General features: G+C 41.8%; 1 protein-coding gene across 3 annotated transcripts in view; it reads left to right on the forward strand.

Moving 5' to 3' along the window:
* UBR2 (ubiquitin protein ligase E3 component n-recognin 2) overlaps positions 1 to 18009 on the forward strand; it is a 93287-nt gene that overhangs the window by 34295 nt on the left and 40983 nt on the right. For 2 of the 3 annotated variants that reach the window (XR_009555838.1, XM_060247400.1), the window contains exons 9-16: positions 18 to 125; positions 8816 to 8904; positions 9830 to 9928; positions 13154 to 13317; positions 13406 to 13505; positions 13969 to 14097; positions 14806 to 14989; positions 16649 to 16710. Coding sequence is in view for 2 of the 3 variants with exons in the window: in XM_060247400.1 (XP_060103383.1) it covers positions 18 to 125; positions 8816 to 8904; positions 9830 to 9928; positions 13154 to 13317; positions 13406 to 13505; positions 13969 to 14097; positions 14806 to 14989; positions 16649 to 16710 (935 nt within the window). In the remaining variant the exon portion in view is untranslated. Of the gene's footprint in view, positions 1 to 17; positions 126 to 8815; positions 8905 to 9661; positions 9761 to 9829; positions 9929 to 13153; positions 13318 to 13405; positions 13506 to 13968; positions 14098 to 14805; positions 14990 to 16648; positions 16711 to 18009 lie in introns of all 3 variants that reach the window. The other variant, XM_060247392.1, reaches the window with a different exon arrangement.

The following is an 18009-nucleotide window of genomic DNA, read 5'->3' on the forward strand; positions in this document are numbered from 1 at the left end:
TTCAAAAAAACACCCAGATGGTCTTAGAAGAATATTGTGTCAAGTTGGCTTACAGGAAGGGCCAGAGGGAGAAAATTCTTCGCTTGTTGATAAGCTTATGCTATCTGATTCTAAACTCTGGAAAGGTGAGGTATTCATGTTTTAAAGAAAATAAATTAAGGTGTAATTCTACAAGTCTGCACCACACACATACTTCCTCCATATAGCCAAAGTAACGTGGATAACCAATCACAAGGCAACACACAATATTTTGCAAATGTTACTCTTATGTTTCATTCTTTTCTTTCCTTTCTTTTGCCCATCTCAAAAATATCATTGATCAGCATTCTAACTTTCATCAGTTTCTCATCCAGGGGTTTCATCTAGGTTGATCTGTGGGTATCCAGATTTAAAGCAGCTAACAAGCTATCTTCAGCAAAAAGCTGTTTTAACCTCAGTTTGAAGGTTAAAAAGCCATGCTCTTGCTTCCAAGGATATCTGTCCAAATTCTGCTTGTAATACAGTGTTTGACACACAGCAGGGAATATTGAGTATTTTTCTTAAGAATTGGGCTTGTGGTTGCTTGATATTCTCAGAGATAACTTTAATCCAAATAGCTGAATCATAAAGAATGATAGGAACCACTTTCAAATTAAAGGCTTGTACCACTCTAGGAATATATTTCTCTCACCCGAAGACCTGACGGAACAGCTCCATTTTACAGGCCCTACAAAAGGCTAGTAAGCCAGGTAGGGCCTGGATCTCTATAGGGAGCTGATTCCACCAGGTTGGGGCCAGGACCAAAAAGGACCTGGCCCTGGTAGAGCAAGACGGGCATCTTTTGGGCTGGGGACAGTCAGCCTATCCTGGGAGGCTGAATGAAGCGACCTCTGGGGCATATACGGGAAGAGACAGTCCCGCAGGTATGCTGGTCCCAGGCCGCGTAAGGCTTTGAAAGTCAGAACTAACACCTTGAAGTGGATCTAGTACTCTATAGGCAGCCAGTGCAGGCCACGGAGCACCAACTGCATGCTCACCCATATAGGTGATGCAGTCAGCAGGCGAGCTGCTGCGTTCTGCACCCGCTGCAGTTTCCAGATCAGCTTCAAGGGCAGGCCCGCATAGAGCAAGTTACAGTAATCAAATCTGGAAGTGACCATTGCATGGGTCACTGTGGCCAAGTCTTGGGGGGAAAGATGTGGTGCTAGTTGCCTAATCTGCCGTAGATGGTGGAAGGCAGACCTGGCAGCTGCCACGACTAGGAGCCTTTTGTCCATGTTAGTTTGATAAAGTTTGTTCCACAATCTAGGGCGATTTATAGAGTTGAAGGCCCCTTTGAGGTCAGTTAAAGCCACATATAATCTTCCTCCCTTAAAAGATGAATATTTCTCAAACCTTTGATAGAGAACTAGACTGTGGTTGAGAAAAAAAGATAAAGGTAGTCCCCCTGTGCAAGCACCAGTCGTTTCTGACTCTGTGTTGATGTTGCTTTCACAATATTTTTACGGCAGACTTTTTATGGTGTGGTTTTTTATTGCCTTCTCTGGTCAACTACACTTTCCCCACAGCAAGCTGGGTACTCATTTTACTGGCCTCAGAAGAATGGAAGGCTGAGTCAGCCTCGAGCTGGCTATCTGAACTCAGCTTCCACCAGAATTGAACTCAGGTCGTGAGCAGAGCTTAGGACTGTACTGCAGCTTCACCACTCTGCGCCACGGGGCTCTTATGACGAGGAACCCGCCTATATCTTTCTGTTCTTGCCCTTGTACTGCAGCTTTACCACTCTGCGCCACGGGGCTCTTATGTCGAGGAACCCCGCCTATATCTTTCTGTTCATGCCCTAGTATGGTTTTGGATTCCATCCAATCAAAGAGCTTCTTTAGTAAGTAAGCAGAATATAGTTTTCCAGAAGTAAAGAGAAGGCAGATTGGTCAATAACAGGATGGGTCACTTCTGGATCTCTTTTAAGATATTGGGACATACTAGAATGTTTCCATGAATCTGGTATTTGTCCACTGATGTTAATTTGAGTGAAAACTGTGGCCTACCATAATGGATCAGCCTTGAATAGCTCATTAGGAAATAGATCAGAGCCCGGAGCTATTCTTAATTTTAATCCCTTTATAATGCAAGTGACCTCTTTAATTGATACCTTGGGCCAGGATGCTGTTGCATCAAGAGGAATATTAGCAATGTACTAGGCCTATTGGCATCGGAGAATAGCCCCTTTAAATAGACTTCCCACATCAAAGGCGTAATATAGCATGGGATTTTAGATGCTGAGTTTATAGTAGTATTGATGCTAGACTAGAAGGCCCGAATGTCATTATTATTGATAGCTATGAGATATCCCCATTCCTTGTTAAGGCCATCCGTCTCCCTGTCTTAATTAGAGCCTTTTCCATGGCTGCACCTGCCCTCTGGAATGCCTTCCCTGAGGAGACAAGGGCCCTGCGGGATTTATCACAATTCCGCAGGGCCTGTAAGACATATCTGTTCAGGCAGGGTTTTAATAACTAAATGGAGGTACTTTTGACATCTATGGGGGTGTGTACTAAATACCCTACAATATCATCACAAATTAATTAAAAACAGACAGAACGCCGTCTGAACTGTATTTAAGCCGTTTTAACATTTTAATGTTTTATTGTTATAATGTGAATCTTTGAGTCACTGAATTGTGACCATTGTTAGCCACCCTGAGCCCCTTCGGGAAGGGCAGGATATAAGTGCAATAAATAAATAAATAATTTTCTCTGTACATTTTCTTCAGTTCCATCAACACTCGGAGGGTTGTATTGTACAGTTTTAAGCTCCTGATGCTTCTGTTGAATGCACCTTTTCATTCTTTTACAGTCACCATTTTAAAACAGCTATTCCTCTTAACTTCAGGGAATGTCCTTTTGTTCATTCGATTTCGTTCGTTCGATTTTGATATGGTCAACAAACAGCACAAATCAAAAAAATTTACAAAAGCTAAAATACTTACAAAATATTCAAATATTGTATAAGATAACCCTAGGAAAAAGGTATATAAAATAACAATTGAAATTTGGCTTCAGAACATAATATCTTTATGAACTTTACATGCAATTGAAAAGAACCTTGCATGAGGACCTGTAATCTGTGGGTTCGCTCTCATTAGAAACATCGTAGTGACCTCAAAATTAGAGAGACTGGAATGGCCTTGAAATCTACTTATTAAGGGACTAATTAACCTTGCCCATATCTCCTGTAAAATTGGCATGAGAGGAGAACATGTTCAACAGTTTCGATGGCCCCTGCTCCCCAAGGGCAGACCCTCTCATTCTTAGGGATCTTTCTATATCTGCCCTCTAAAACTGCAGAGGGGAGTGCATGCCATCTAACTAGGGAAAAGACTCTGTGGTGAACAGGGAATTCCAGGGATGAGAGATAAGCTGCTGGTGCTACAATGAATCTAGAATTATCTGGTGCCAGGAAATTTGGCACTTCACTGAGATCTCATTGTCATTCGGTATCGAGCACCCTCTGTCTGGTAATGGCTTTTGCTTGGTCCAAACCTATATCTAGGAGAGAGTGTGGGGAAAGCCCTAGGCTCATCAATTTATGGTAGACCGCTGTTAACCAAAAAGATCGAAAGCCATCCTGAAGGACTAATGATGGCAATCCTTGGGGCAATAATTTAATTTGAGCCAAAAATTAATAGAAGCTAGGCTTACCCTGGCTTCAATTTTAATCAAACCATTTTCCAAGAGCAAGCTTGCATTGGAAACACATCTAGGGAGTTGTAAAAGTGCCCTTATAAACTTTGATTGCACTAATTCCAAGGGAGCGAAGGAAGAGGATGATGGACCTAATATTGTTCCACATTTGAGATTAGATTGCAGAGACATTTTAGAAACACCCAAAACCCAAGAAAGGTAATTAAAGACTCTAAGATGGCAACCAAAAAGCAAGCCTACAAAGTGATGGTAGACTGCACAAAAGTCCAGAGTGTATTAGATCAACTTTTTCCAGTTGTCCTACCTCCTCCTATGGAGGCAGTAGGAGTAACGCCTCCTCAGCCTTCAGCAGCTACAACACAGTTAAATGTTACAACACAGTTATCTCTGCCTAATAGAGCACCCGTATCTGAAAGGATTACTACAGAATCCAGCTGGCCGGAGGAAGAGGTGGAAACAAATCTCCTCCAGTCCTTTGAAAACTTACCATCAAGTGAGCAAATTTCCTTGATAAATCGCCTAGAATGCCTGGTATCCACTTTGAAGGACTTAAAGATACCCTCCTTTGATAATTAAAGGACAAGGAATCTTAACTTCCCTGTCACCAAAGAAGGCTATGGAGGAAGTTAGTATTCTACCCCCTCTAGAACCTACAGTTTTAATAAAAAAGCAGAGCACCCACTCAAACTTGAGTGTTTCTCCAGATGTCCCTGTGTTATGTATGATTGTCGATGAGCCTTTAATCAACAGCGAGTGTGATAATCCAAAACAACCTTTGATCAAAATTCCTAAAGCCTGATGAGTCCTTGACCAGCATGTACCAGAGTCTGTAAATCCCTTGAAAATTATTTCCTGGAATGTAGCAGGTTGGGTCCACTGTAGAAATTATGACTACTTTTTTCAGCAGAACTATATTTTAATTCAAGAAACTTGATCGACTGATGAATTGTGGATGGATGGTTATCACTCATATAAGCTAGCGGCTACACTAGGAGCGGGTCCTGGAAGGCTCAAAGGAGGGTTGGGCATCCTAATATCCACCTTGCTAAGTATAAGATGCAGTCTCCTACCACCTCTGAACCAGCAGGCTATGGCAGTACTTCTAAAATTTGGATCTGAAGTAATGGTGGTGGTTAATTTATACCTCCCACCTCAACAAAAAAAAGCAAATACTACAATACCCTGGGCCAATCTAGAACACTATTTGGAAGATCCCATAGTCGATAACGCTTTTAACAAAGTCCTTATACATGGTGACTTTAATGCCAGACTGGGCCATGACGATCAACTCATGCCAGATTTAAACTGCCAGGAGCCAAAGAGGATGATGAAGAGCTCCATACTCACTTTCCCCGTTGCTTTAAAGATGGCATGGCAAATTATGCTGGCTTCTGCCTCGCCAGCATGGTTAAAACATTAAATCTTTTCATTCTTAATGGAGCCACTGCTGGGGACCACCCTGGGGAATTTACATTCATGGCCAGAATGATTGATTTTTATATTAGTTAATGAAGCACTACTGCCCTTCGTTAAGAATCTGCAGGTGCTCCCTGAGCTAGGGGGGACCATCTACCCCTTTTGCTCCATCTGGTATTAGTAGGTCATCAGTACTATCTCATGACCCAGCCTAGGACCCATATTACTCCCTCAAAGAAACTGGGGTATCATGTCAAGTGGTCAGACCAACTAAAGAGCTAAAGCAACTTCAGCAGGAGAAAATGCTATAGATAAGAGAATCGAGCTGCCATGGTGGAATTATCTCCAAGTTATGACCCAATGATCTTTTTTGATAATCTGATTCGGCTATTAAACCCTTTATGGACTAATGAAGCTGGTCCACAACCAAACAAACCACAAAGGCATTAATGAGGTGGTTTGATGACTGTATGGAGGCAAAAAAAGCTCTTCTTTCAGCATATAAGGCCTTTAAAACTGCCTCTCTAGCCAATATATCAGCACTACAACTCTCACGGGTGGATAAAAAGAGAACTTATAATAGCACAAAAGAAGAAAGCCAAAATAAAGGCAACATGGGATCAATCAATACAGGCAGCAAAAGATAAAAACTCCTATATCTTCTGGAAACTGACTTCAGAATTTCCATATAAGGATTTCTCCCCCATAGATTCCTTAATCACAGGTGACAGTTGGGAGGCATACATCCGAAGCTATATAACATGGACCCTTCTGAATCTTCTGTCCAGTGGCCTGCTAACCTCCCAGAATGGCTCCATTTCTGTGGATGAAATCAAGTCATTGATAAACCAATTTAAGAGAGGAAAAGCCCCTGGAATTGACAATATCCCACCTGAATTAAAAAATAACACTGATTGGTGTGCCTCTCCTTTGGCCTCACTATTCACATATATTGACTTCACAGGGTGCATCCCAGAGGAATGGAGACGGGCAATAATAGTTCCATTCTTCAAGAAAGGGAGGAGGAATGAACCAGCCAACTACAGACCGATTAGTCTGCTTAGCATAGTGGGACAACTCTATGCAAGCATGCAAGCCATCTATTAGATAAATTTAAATCTTGGATAGAGCACAATAATTTACTGGCAGAGGAGCAGGCTGGATTCAGAGAGGGTTGATCTATTTTGGGGCAAAGTTTGATAATGCAACATCTGATAGATAAATACGCAGCCAGTTCTACCATTTCTTTGCACACCACATTCAAGACAGCCTTTGACCACATATCTAGAAAAAAACTTTGGGAGAAGTTTGAAACTACTACTATCGACTGAAGGCTTCTTCATTTAATGCAAGCGTTATATGTTAATATTATATATTTATATATATATTAATAATATATTAAAGTCAGATGTAATAGGAATGGGCACCTTACCAACTCTATTCTAACAGCAAAAGGAGTGAAGCAAAAGATTATTCATCTTTTATATCAATGATATAACACTTTTTGTCATCCCCCTACTTTAGCTAATAGAAAGGTCCCTGCACGCCTATATGCTGACAACACAGTACTCCTCTCTAGAACCCCTGTGGGGCTCAGAAGAGTACTTCAGGCATTTAGTATCTTCTGTGATGAGAATAGTCTGGTAATAAATTACCAAAAAACAAAAATTATGTCTCTTGGGAAGAGAACTAAAAAGAGGGTCTGGTTTATCAAGGGGCACAGGATTGAGCAGGTAGAGAGGTTTAAATATCTTGGAGTGGTATTACAATCTTCAGGTTCAAGGAATGCCCACCATGAGCATATGGCTGCATTTGGCTGAACATTTTTTCAAACTAGAGGAGGGCAATTTATACCATGCCACACTCAAACTATACCATGATCTAAATTATATGGTATAAATTATATGGCATGGTATAAATTATATAATTTATACCATGCCACACTCAAACATGTTTATACCATGCCACACTCAAACTATACCAGGGAATGTCATGGAGATTCTTTTTTACATAAAGTTGTCTAAACAATTTTAATACCTCATCTAGATTATGCAAACAATTACACACTGAGTCACACTCTAAAGCCTTGTTAACAAGGGTGCTACAAGCTATGGAACCCATTATAGCTTAAGCTGTATCGCCAGAATATCACCAGCATAATCAACAGACTTTATTTTAATATTTTTTTTCAGTGGGAAGAGAGGGTGTGTACAGACTGGACAATCTTTGATGTAAAGCACGGGTGTCAAACAGGTGGCCTGCAGGCCACGCCCTGCCCCTTCAGGGCTCAAATCCAATCCGTGAGCAACTAACCTCCCCCGCATGCCTCTCAGGGTGCCTGAGAGGCATGGGCTGGCTGGGCTTCCATTCTCCTGCAGCTTGAGTAGGCTGAAGAAGGACGACGAAGATCTTTCCTCCCCCTCGCATACCTCTCAGAGCACCCAAAAAGTGTGGGATGACTGGATTTCTGTCCTCCTCCTGCAGCCTGCCCAGGCTTCCTGCTTCCTTCTGTAGCCTGAGCCGGCTGCAGAAGGAAGACAAAGATCCGCCAACACACACACGCCAAGAGGCATGGGATGGCTGGGCTTCTGTCTGTCTTCTGAAGCTTGCCCAGGCTGCAGAAGGAAAATGAAGAGCTTTCTTTCTCACATACCCAAGCTGCAGAAGGAGGATGAAGAACTCTCTCTCTCACATACACACACACACACACCACCTCTCAGAGTAACCAAGAGATTCCAGCTGGCTGGGCTTCTGTCCTCCTTTTGCAACTAGCCCAGGCTGCAGAAGGACGATGAAGATTTCCTCCCCTCTCCCCTGCTCTCAGAGTGCCATACACCTGGCATTGCATTTTATAACTGATGCACATGGCCTGTCCCAACAAGGTGTCATGTCAGATACGGCCCTCATAAGAAATGAATTTAACACTCTTGCACTAAAGTAGATGTATAGAAGTCACCTTAAATAGGAAAGTACTGCTCATAAGACCCTAGGGAGCAATGATAAAAGTGCTACTCTAAACCAAACCAAGAGTTGTATCCCCAAAAAGATGGAACAGTGAAACTGATTGGCTAGGAGTTGCACTGGCTATTGCTTGATGCCCTGTCATATCTTAACTAATTTCCTGTGGTGTATGGCCCAGTGTTTCCCTTATTTAGATACTTTCCTGCATTATGGAATAAGGAAAAAACCCCACCTAGGATCACAGTTTATATTACAGAAAATACAGTGTGATGTGCTGTTAAAAATTTTTTGCAGTAATCATAACAAAATGAAGATGCGTAATATGAGGATGGACTTCTCTTTGTAATATAAGGATATACTTCCCTATAATGTGACAAAAGATTTATATTGTAAATATATTGTAAAAAGTTTTACTAAATGTGTGTGTTTGTATTTCCAATACACTATGGAATGGCTGCCATTTTGAATTTTAAAAAATTCTAAGGCCTCATTGGGCTCTGAACTTATTCCACCATTGGGGTGGGAGATCCTCACTATGCAACCAAGGCCTTGGAGCAATTTTATGTAGGGACTTTATTTCCATGTGGGACTTGGGTTAGGACTTAAAAGACCCTCACTGATGACTTTTCTGCTTAGTACTAACAATATGTTAAAAGTATTACTGGTGAATGATGTAAAGCTATTCAAGAGTAGTTACTATTTTGTGATCATTGCCATTGTTTAATGAATATTAATGCCTAATTTTTAAAAAATAGGAGCCAGAAGTGTGTATCATCAGTTATTCATGAGCAGCCTCCTTATGGATTTGAAATACAAGAAACATTTTGCTATCCGGTTTGCAAGGGTGAGTTACTTTCATTGAGAAGTGTATTTAAAAATATAAGCTTTAACCTTTAGAACTGAATACATATCACTAAACAGTAACTACCTGGGGCTCCTTTGTTTGTGGGAATCCTAGGGCATAACTGGAGCTTCATTGTATGCAGGGGCTTCCCACTGAATGATGTCCGGTGCTTTTCTGTTTATACCATGCATTTGTGGAATTGCTTCTGCATTAAAGGGGAATCTACTTGCATGGAATCTCTTTGCGTGTGAGAGAGTGTGTGTGTCTACTTTGAGTTATAGCCTAAATGTGGATTTTTTTATTTTTTTGTGATTTGGATTGCATATATGCTACTACTTTTGGCAATAGAAATTAGAACATTTCCCTTTTTCTTTTCATTGATGTTTTATTTTACCACATATCAGACATGCTTTCCAAACCTGTGCTTTTGGTGTTATTGGCGGTGGGGGGGAGTTGAACAAATATTCTAAAAAATATATATATAGTGCATTGCTCTCTGACGGTTGCCTATGAATATCATCTAAATCTAATTGAATTGAATGTAACAATTGATATTTGCAGCACTTTTAATTAACCTTAATTATACAAAAAACAACCGTTAGTATAAATGTACCTTATAACTAGTCTGATAACTTGAAATGTAAGTTTGCTTTTCACTTTCTCCGAAAGAACCCATAGCGCAGAATTTCTTCCCACTGCAAACATTAAAACATCCAGTCAGTGCAGATTAGAGGTGAATTTCCCCCTTGTTGTTTAGAATTACCGGCAGTTGCAGAGAGATTTTATGGAGGATGATCACGAGCGGGCAGTGTCGGTGACTGCTCTATCTGTTCAGCTCTTCACTGTACCTACTCTGGTGAGTAGTGCTGCCTTTTTAAAAACTGATAGTTGGCTCCCTTTGCCTTTTTTGCCTCCTTCTTAATAGAATTATGAGCGATTGCAGAATGATTATGTGAAAGATGACCACGACAGAGAGTACTCAATTGCTGATCTCTCGGTACAGATATTCACAGTGCCTTCACTTGTAAGTACTTAAATATTGAATGAAACACTATTTTGGCTCAGAGCCCCGTGCAGTTCTTCCGCTGGTCGCTTATTCAATCTCTAGTTTCACTTTATTATATTTGTAACAGTTTGTATATATATAACTGTTCGTATAGCTGAACTGCTATCCCCCCCCCCCAAAGCCAAAGTCTAAAGAGAGGCTTGGTAAAATCTAAAAGATATATGATTTAGAGTCCTTTTAAGAATAGTTTAATATTTTCCATTGCATATTTTAGTGCCATGCATGTCTGCAATAGCTTCTTATGAGAACCTGTGTGGCAGTGCTTTGTACCAGACTAGGATTGCACTCAGGTTCAAATCCCTTTGCAGCGATAAAGCTTATTATGTGAACTTTGGCCAGTCATTCTCTTTTATCCTGACCTTCCTCATAAATGGGAGAAGGGAGAACCATGAATGCCATCTTACACTCCTTGGAGGAAGGGCAGGACAAAAGTGTGATAGATACTTACCAATATTCCTGCATCCTTGTTGTTTGAGATCAAAACAGTGCCATCTAATTCTCCAGTGCTCATGAATTGTGTAATACTTTTCAGTAAGAGGTAAATGGTTTTATATAAGAGCCTTGCTGCATCAGTCCAGAGGTTCACCTAGTTCAGCAGCCTGTTTCCCACAACCAGATAGCCTTGGAAAGCATAGCATGCAGGCCAAAACCACCTAGTGGTTTCTTTCCCTCAGGCAATTCGTATTCAGTGATGCTGCCTCTAAATGTGAAAATTCCATGATAGACATTCTCATTGAATTCCTGTAAAGCCATCTAAAGTAATGGTTACCACAACTTCTCATGGCAGTAAATGAATTAATATTGCATTCCCAGAATAAAGTTTTGTTAAATGTGTCTGTTTAGGGCAACTGAACACAAACTGTTTAGATTATGGGTGTCGAACTCCTTTGTTATGAGGGCCAGATCTGACATAAATGAGACCTTGTTGGGCCGGGCCATGTTGAGTTGGGCTGGGCCATGCCAGGCCATGTGTGTACCTATTTAAGTTTAGGTAGCAGAGATATAAATTTTATAAAGAACACAGACAAACCCAAATATATATTTTTAAAAACTTAAAACATGCTTAAAACATTAGCATTCATTGGTTTTAAAGATACTTTCTTTGTATTTCTCCCATGGGATCCAGGGAACCAGGCAAAGAAAGCTCTGGCTCTTTCCTTCCTTCTCCAGGGGACCGGCGGGGAGGGGAAGGGAGCCTCAGCCAATAGAAGGAAGACAGGCTAGGTTCAGTAGCTCTGCTGTGCAATTGAGAGAAACTGGCAAAGCAAGCTATTCCTCCTCCTTGGGGAGGAGCTTCAGCTAATGGAGAAAATAGAGGTTTTGTTCTGTAGCTCCTGTGCAATTGAGCAAGCCTGGCAAAGCAAGCTGTTATGCAGAAGGAAGCAAGAGAGAGGGAGAAGGATGGCAACCAGCTGCTTGGGGTCCTGATAGGTCCCCAAACTGCATGTTCGACACCCCTGGTTTAGATAATGTTATCCAGGGCTTTTTTTTAAAAAAGGCCCAGCAGGAACTTATTTGCATATTAGGCCACACCGCTGGACGGCGCCATTGTTTCATACTAGGCTTTTTGTGGGAAAAACCCAGCAGGAACTAATTTGCATATTAGGCTACACCCCCTGTGAAGTTCTGCTTAAAAGAAGCTTTGATGTTATCAATGCTGTAAATGTGGCTTTGGAATTCATGGGGAGGTTGCATTCAGTGATGCAGGACAACTCTGGTTGTATAGATCTTTTTTGTAACTGTGGCACTCCAGTCTAGCGTCTGTGAAGTTGAGTCAGTACTATAGTGCTGTTCTTTTGAAAAATGAATAAAAGATGTTAACAGGCATAGCTAGCAAAGATGATTACTTGTAATTTGAAGAACAAATATTGTTATTCGACAATAAGACAAAATATGACAGTTAGCAGATTCATTTTTTTTAGGCTGTGAATTCTCACATTATTGAAGTAATGTGGGTGACAGTACAACACTTAAAGCTGATAGTTTATCTTGATTCCGCTCAAACAAATCACATTTTCTGGAAAGGATCTTAAATATATTGCCTCAGTCAAGGGATTTAAACAGTCTCTTCTGTAATTCACCATATTATTGGCTGCCCTTTCATAAGCTTAATTAAAATCAGGTTATAAAAATAATCAGATTAAACATATCAGTGTATGCTTGTGGTCATGTAGTCAATAGATATAATTCTGACAGTCATGAAAAGCATAGTTTCTTGAGACAGACATAGCTTTGTATAATTGTATCCTTTTTTCCTTTTGAGGAGTTCAGAGGTAATAAACTAGAAATCTCATGGACTCCATGGGTAATTCTAGCTCAGCATTTCCACAGGTTCAAGGACTTAAACCCAGAGAGTGCTACTTTTGCAGCTCAGCACTCCTGCAGTAGACTGAAACGCTCCCTGAAATCCTGCTCTTGGGGGAGAGGGGGCCCCAGAAACAACTTTTTAGACTAGGGTTGCCAGATGAGGCTGACAAGCTGGAGGGGAACTTACCAGGAGGCTCCAGGAGATGAGAGGAAAGAAGAACGATTGAACTCCAGAGGGAGTTCTGGGTGAGTCAATTGTCATATTTCAAGGGACTGTGTTCCTTTTAAATGCCTTCCATCCATTGGAAATAATGGAGGATGGGGACATCTTCTTTGGGGGATCATAGAATTGAACCCCTTGGTCTAATTATTTTGAAACCTGTGGGGTGTTTTGAGGAGAGGCACTAGAATCTATGCTGAAAATTTGGTTCCTCCACCTCAAAAAACATCCCCTTCCCAATACCCTTGGATTGATTCTCCATTATACCCTATGTGAACCAGTCTCCATGGGGTATAATGGAGCACCGAGCGACCATTGCCCCCTGCCTTCTGATAGCCTTGAAGTGGAGGGGGGGGGCTTTAAACCAGGGGATCCCCAGCCCCCAACTGGGGTTTGGCAACCCTATTTTAGACTGCTGCGGGAGGCGGAAGCTAAGAAAGTAACATTCCACAGGTGAAATTCCTTTGTCTTGTTGAAAATTGCATTGTATCCAACCCTATACTTCAGATTCTATCTAGGCCAAACTGTTTTAGCTGCAGGCATAAAACTACATTGGACACCTACAGATAACTCTTGAGGAAGTGTCTGTTGAGTCCCTTTTCCTTGCCAGTATTGAATATTGTCTAAAACACAACTTTTAATCTATTTTGACTTAGGCTCGAATGTTAATTATAGAAGAGAACCTTATGACTACTATCATCTCAACTTTCATGGACCACTTACGACATCGAGACATACAGGGCAGATTTCAATTTGAACGCTACACTGCACTCCAAGCTTTCAAATTCAAACGAGTCCAAAGTTTGATTTTGGATTTAAAGTGAGTGTATGTATTTATAACTAATCAAATAAAATATTTCCACATGTATACACAAAAAAATAACCCTGTCAATTTCTGTCGTACTTAGATATGTGTTGATAAGCAAACCAGTTGACTGGTCAGATGATCTGAGGCAAAAATTTCTAGATGGCTTCGATGTCTTCTTGGAATTGCTTAAGTGTATGCAGGTTGGTGGGGGTGTTTTGTCACGTACTATGGTCTCTATTTTTAGTTTGTCAGTATTTTGAAGTGTTATTGTTATGTTTAATTGTTTCAATCAAAGAAGAGGTAAGGTACTTTGGGGAGGGTACTTTGTTCCACTACTGTCTTAGTAGTGGAACATCTGCTTAGCAGGTTCTATCTCTGGCATCTCCAGTTAAAAGAACCTGGTAGTAGATTATGTGAAAGACTTCTGGGTAAGACCCTGGGGAGCTGCCGCCAGAATGAGTAGACACTAATGGACCCATGGTCTGATTGAGAGAGCTTCATGTGTGTTCATGTAAAGAACTGAGGCAGTTTATAGCTGCCCAGGTTTCAGCAGAACAGGTTCTTCCTGCAGTCTGTTTTAAGTAAGATTTAATGGGTCTCAGTGCTATCCTGTCGTCTTCCTTTTAAGCTTCTCTTAACCTGTGTGACTTTCTCTGTGTCAAGGGTATGGATCCAATTACCCGCCAAGTTGGACAGCACATTGAAATGGAACCAGAGTGGGAAGCAGCATTCACATTACAGATGAGATTAACGCATGTCATCTCGATGATGCAGGACTGGTGTGCTTTAGATGTAAGCTTTTATGTCATGCAGGAAAGTTCCAAATAGTTTTGAATTAGTGAAATACCTTAATTTTGTTCATTAGATTTTTGCATGTGACTTCCCAAAGGAACTACACTATTGTTTGTTTTTAAACTGAGCCTAAAAGTCATATGATATTTTTCAAGCCAGGAGTTTGGAATACAAATAGTCCTGAGTTTAATTTACTATGGAAGGACAAGGAAGAAAGCATTTACCAAAAAAAATTATCTGTACCCATAGTTGCTTGATCCCCTACCAATTAGATGAGCAGGCCATAATATGATTTTAATATTTTTTTGCAACCATTAGTATATAAGTGGTATTTTGAAAGCAGACTATAGACTGTGTAATTTTGGCTGCATACCTGCTCTCTTTTTGCTGTTGCTTAATATGTAAGGTTTTGTAGTTAAATCACACAGTATGAAAGATGTTCTTGGCCAAGATTTTAAGGAGGTTTAATTTGGCCATTACTGATCTGTGGCTCATACTGTTCAAAGTAACAAGTGTCAGTGAGATTGTAGGGACGATAGTAAGGATAGGAAAAATGCATAAAACAACATTTGGGAGCAGTATTTCAAGATCTTTGTTGTTCTTTAAATGTCACTTTTGACCACAGATGTGCAGTAACACTTATTATTTTGAAGGGCTGTGGTTTCTTGACTGTAAATCCGTTCATCCTCCTCCTTTTTCTTTTTAAAGGAGAAAGTGCTAATTGAAGCATATAAAAAATGCTTGACTACATTAATGCAATGCCACAGTGGCTTTACGGATGGGGAGCAGCCTGTTGTTCTCAGCATGTGTGGACACTCGGTTGAGACTATCCGATATTGTGTTTCTCAAGAAAAAGTTAGCATTCATCTCCCAGTTTCTCGTTTACTTGCAGGTAAGGACCATTCTGTCTGTGTGCGGTGTTTTCAAGCACAGATAGTTCACAAAAGTGCACAAGTTAGGTATTTTCCTTGCTGTGATTTGTTTGTAGTTTTTTTTTTTGTTGCTGCCATACTCATACAAACTACAACCTTTCATTTAAAAAAAATGTAATGCTCTACCAGCATTTTGGCATGAGCCTGTTTGTTGCTACATGCTGGTATTAGTCATGTCTCCCTGAACTCATCTGAACCAAAATGTAGAAAAGTGCATTGCATTAAACTCAGGTGCCTGTTACCTTTGGACTCAAATCAGATTTTTTTGAAAGTGATAACTTATTAGATGTTTCATCATAATGTAAACCAAATTTGAGGTATGAATTAGGATATCAAATTTCCAACCTCCAGGCCATATATATTGTGCCCCAGTAAGCTGTTGGAAAATCTTGTTTTTGTATTTCCAGGTAAGCCAGAAAATATGGCTTGTTTAGACTGCTCAGGCTGAGAGATTTACAGATCTGGGAACAATTTAATGTCTTTGGTTGTTTAAAGCCAAGCCTGTAGCCATAGGGGGGCCTCTGGAGGCCCTGCCCTTGACTTCTGGTGGAGACCCCCTCCCAACTCAGGGCCCCCAACCAGTGCAGGGTGAGAGGCAACCACAGCAGATCTCCCTGCTTGTGAAAGCACAGAGACTGGGGCTGCCAGCCCCTGCGTCTCTCTCCAGAAGGGCAGAGGCAGCAGGTCTCTGCTTTTACAGCTGGCTTTAAAGCAGGCCTCAAAAGCACAGAGACCAGGGCTGCTGGCCCCATCTCTCTCTCCCATCCTGCTCTGTCCAAGCGGGACGGGAGGGAAGAGGCAGCAGTCTCCATGCTTTTTCAGCCAGCTTTAAATCAGGTTGCAAAAGCAGAGACCGGAACTGCCAGCCCAACCTCTCTCCCTCATCCTCCTTAGCCCAAGCAGGACAGAAGGGACGGCAGTTTTAAAGCTAGCTGCAAAGGCATGGAGACCTGGGCTGCAGGCCCCACCTCTCTCTCTCTCTCCTTCCATGGGACCAGAGAGCAAGAGGTGGCGGGTCTCCCTGCTTCTTGAAGATGGCTGGCTGCAAGAAGCAAGAAAACCTGGACTGCCGGCCCTACTTTTTTAGGTGGAAGGGGGAGAGCTTTTAAAAATTGGAGTGCCCCCTGAATTTTTAAAAAGCCCCTGTCCTAAAAAAAATCCTGGCTGTGCTCCTGTTCAAAGCAAGCTTTCAAATGTACAATAAGTGCTTAGAGCAAATATAAAAGGAAAATTGTGCTCCATTTAGGCTCATAGAGATGCCTATTTGTGCTGAGAATGAAGCAGAAATTTATAAGGTATTAATTGCATTCAGTTGCCTTTTTTCCAAGTCAGTAGTACCTCTTGCTGCTTGAGTTGCAGTAAAACATTCATGAATATCACTTCATATGTGTGAGTGTGCACATGTAGGATAAGTTGATATGTCTGTCTAGTTTCTGGTTGAAATTGATCTTGCTTCTATGTTTAATCATAGTGAAGAGCTTGTTATTTACACATTCACATTTGAGAACGGTACTTCCTTGTAATCTTATTTCTTTTTCTTTGACAGTGACATAGATCCCAAAGTAGAAGAAATGTGCATACTTTATTGCCATACTAATATTCTTCTCTTGTTAATATAGGTTTGCATGTGCTTCTGAGCAAAACTGAAGTGGCATACAGGTTTCCAGAACATCTACCTTTGGTTAGTAATTGCTATGTTAAGGGGTTGGAGTTGCACCAAAAGGTGTCCATATGTGAGTGGAAGGCACTCACAGAAGAAGCTGTCATTTTCACAGCTGCTCACTCAGACTGCAGTTCCTTCACCAGTTCTGAGAGTATTCATTTTTTTTTTTAGTGGCTGCAGAATATGGGAGGGGGCTGCCTATGGAGTTCTGCTCACAGTTCTAAAGAACTAATCCAGTGGGTGTCTAACACTAGGATCTTCTTCGTGGTCTCTGTGCAGTCCCACATATGGGTTTGTCCGCCAGGATCGGGCCCACCTCGGAGAATTCAAAGCAATCCTTAAGCGTTAATTTTGGCGCACCTTTCCCCTCGTCCCTGGGAGGAGGCATCGTCTGCGCATGCCTAGACGAGGGGGAGGCGCCCAACCCACTCAGTTTCTTTTTTACCGCCGTCCGGAAAACACCTGCCTCGCTGATCTCCCCACTTTCATTGCAATCCTTCGGATTTCTCACCTCCTTCCTCGTCTCTTCACGTCCTTTGCTCCTCTTCATTCTTCAACTGGTATCGTTAAAAAAAAAAAGTCTTTCTCTATCTTTCGCTTTTTCGTCCTCCTCCCCCCCCCCCCCCTCTCTCCGGGCGGATGGAAGGGAAGGAAAAAATAACTTTCAAGAGGTGCATTCGCTGTGCCGCGAAAATCCCGTCCACTGATGGACATTCACTCTGCCTTTTTTGCCTCGGCGAGGCGCACCGTACAGACTCCTGAGTGCATTGCAGCCAGTTCGGCAAACAGGCAAAGAAAAACCGCGCGGCAAGACTCAAAAGCCATTTGCTAGAGTCATCACTGCGCCCAGTAATGTCGCACGCATCGGGTTCACAGACCTTGCCGTCCTCCCTAACTCAAAAGGGAACGTCTCAACCGGCGGCTTCCGTGGCTCAGGTTCCCAGTAAGCCTAAGTCCGGGAAACACCTAAAGAAGTCTGACGAATCCAAGAAGCGGCACCGTACCGAGTCGACCTCGAGAGACCCTTCGGATCGGAAGTCTCCTAAAAAGCCCAAGACAAGCCATAAGCTTCTGGACCCGAATTCGGCGACTCGATCTCCGACGCCTCACCTGACTACGGTTGTTACGACCTCGATTCAAACTACTCCGGCCTCGAAATCGACCTCGACTCCTGCCATTACGCCACTTGAAATCGTCCGCATCAGTTCTAAATCGCCTTTGGTGCACGAGTCCCTTCCTGATCAGATTCTAAGCACTGAGTCTCCGGGTTCGACGAAGAGCCAGCACCTCAATATCTTAGGCGCACATTGCTTTCGA

This window comes from Heteronotia binoei, chromosome 1 (genome assembly GCF_032191835.1).
Source record: "Heteronotia binoei isolate CCM8104 ecotype False Entrance Well chromosome 1, APGP_CSIRO_Hbin_v1, whole genome shotgun sequence".
NCBI lineage: Eukaryota > Metazoa > Chordata > Lepidosauria > Squamata > Gekkonidae > Heteronotia > Heteronotia binoei.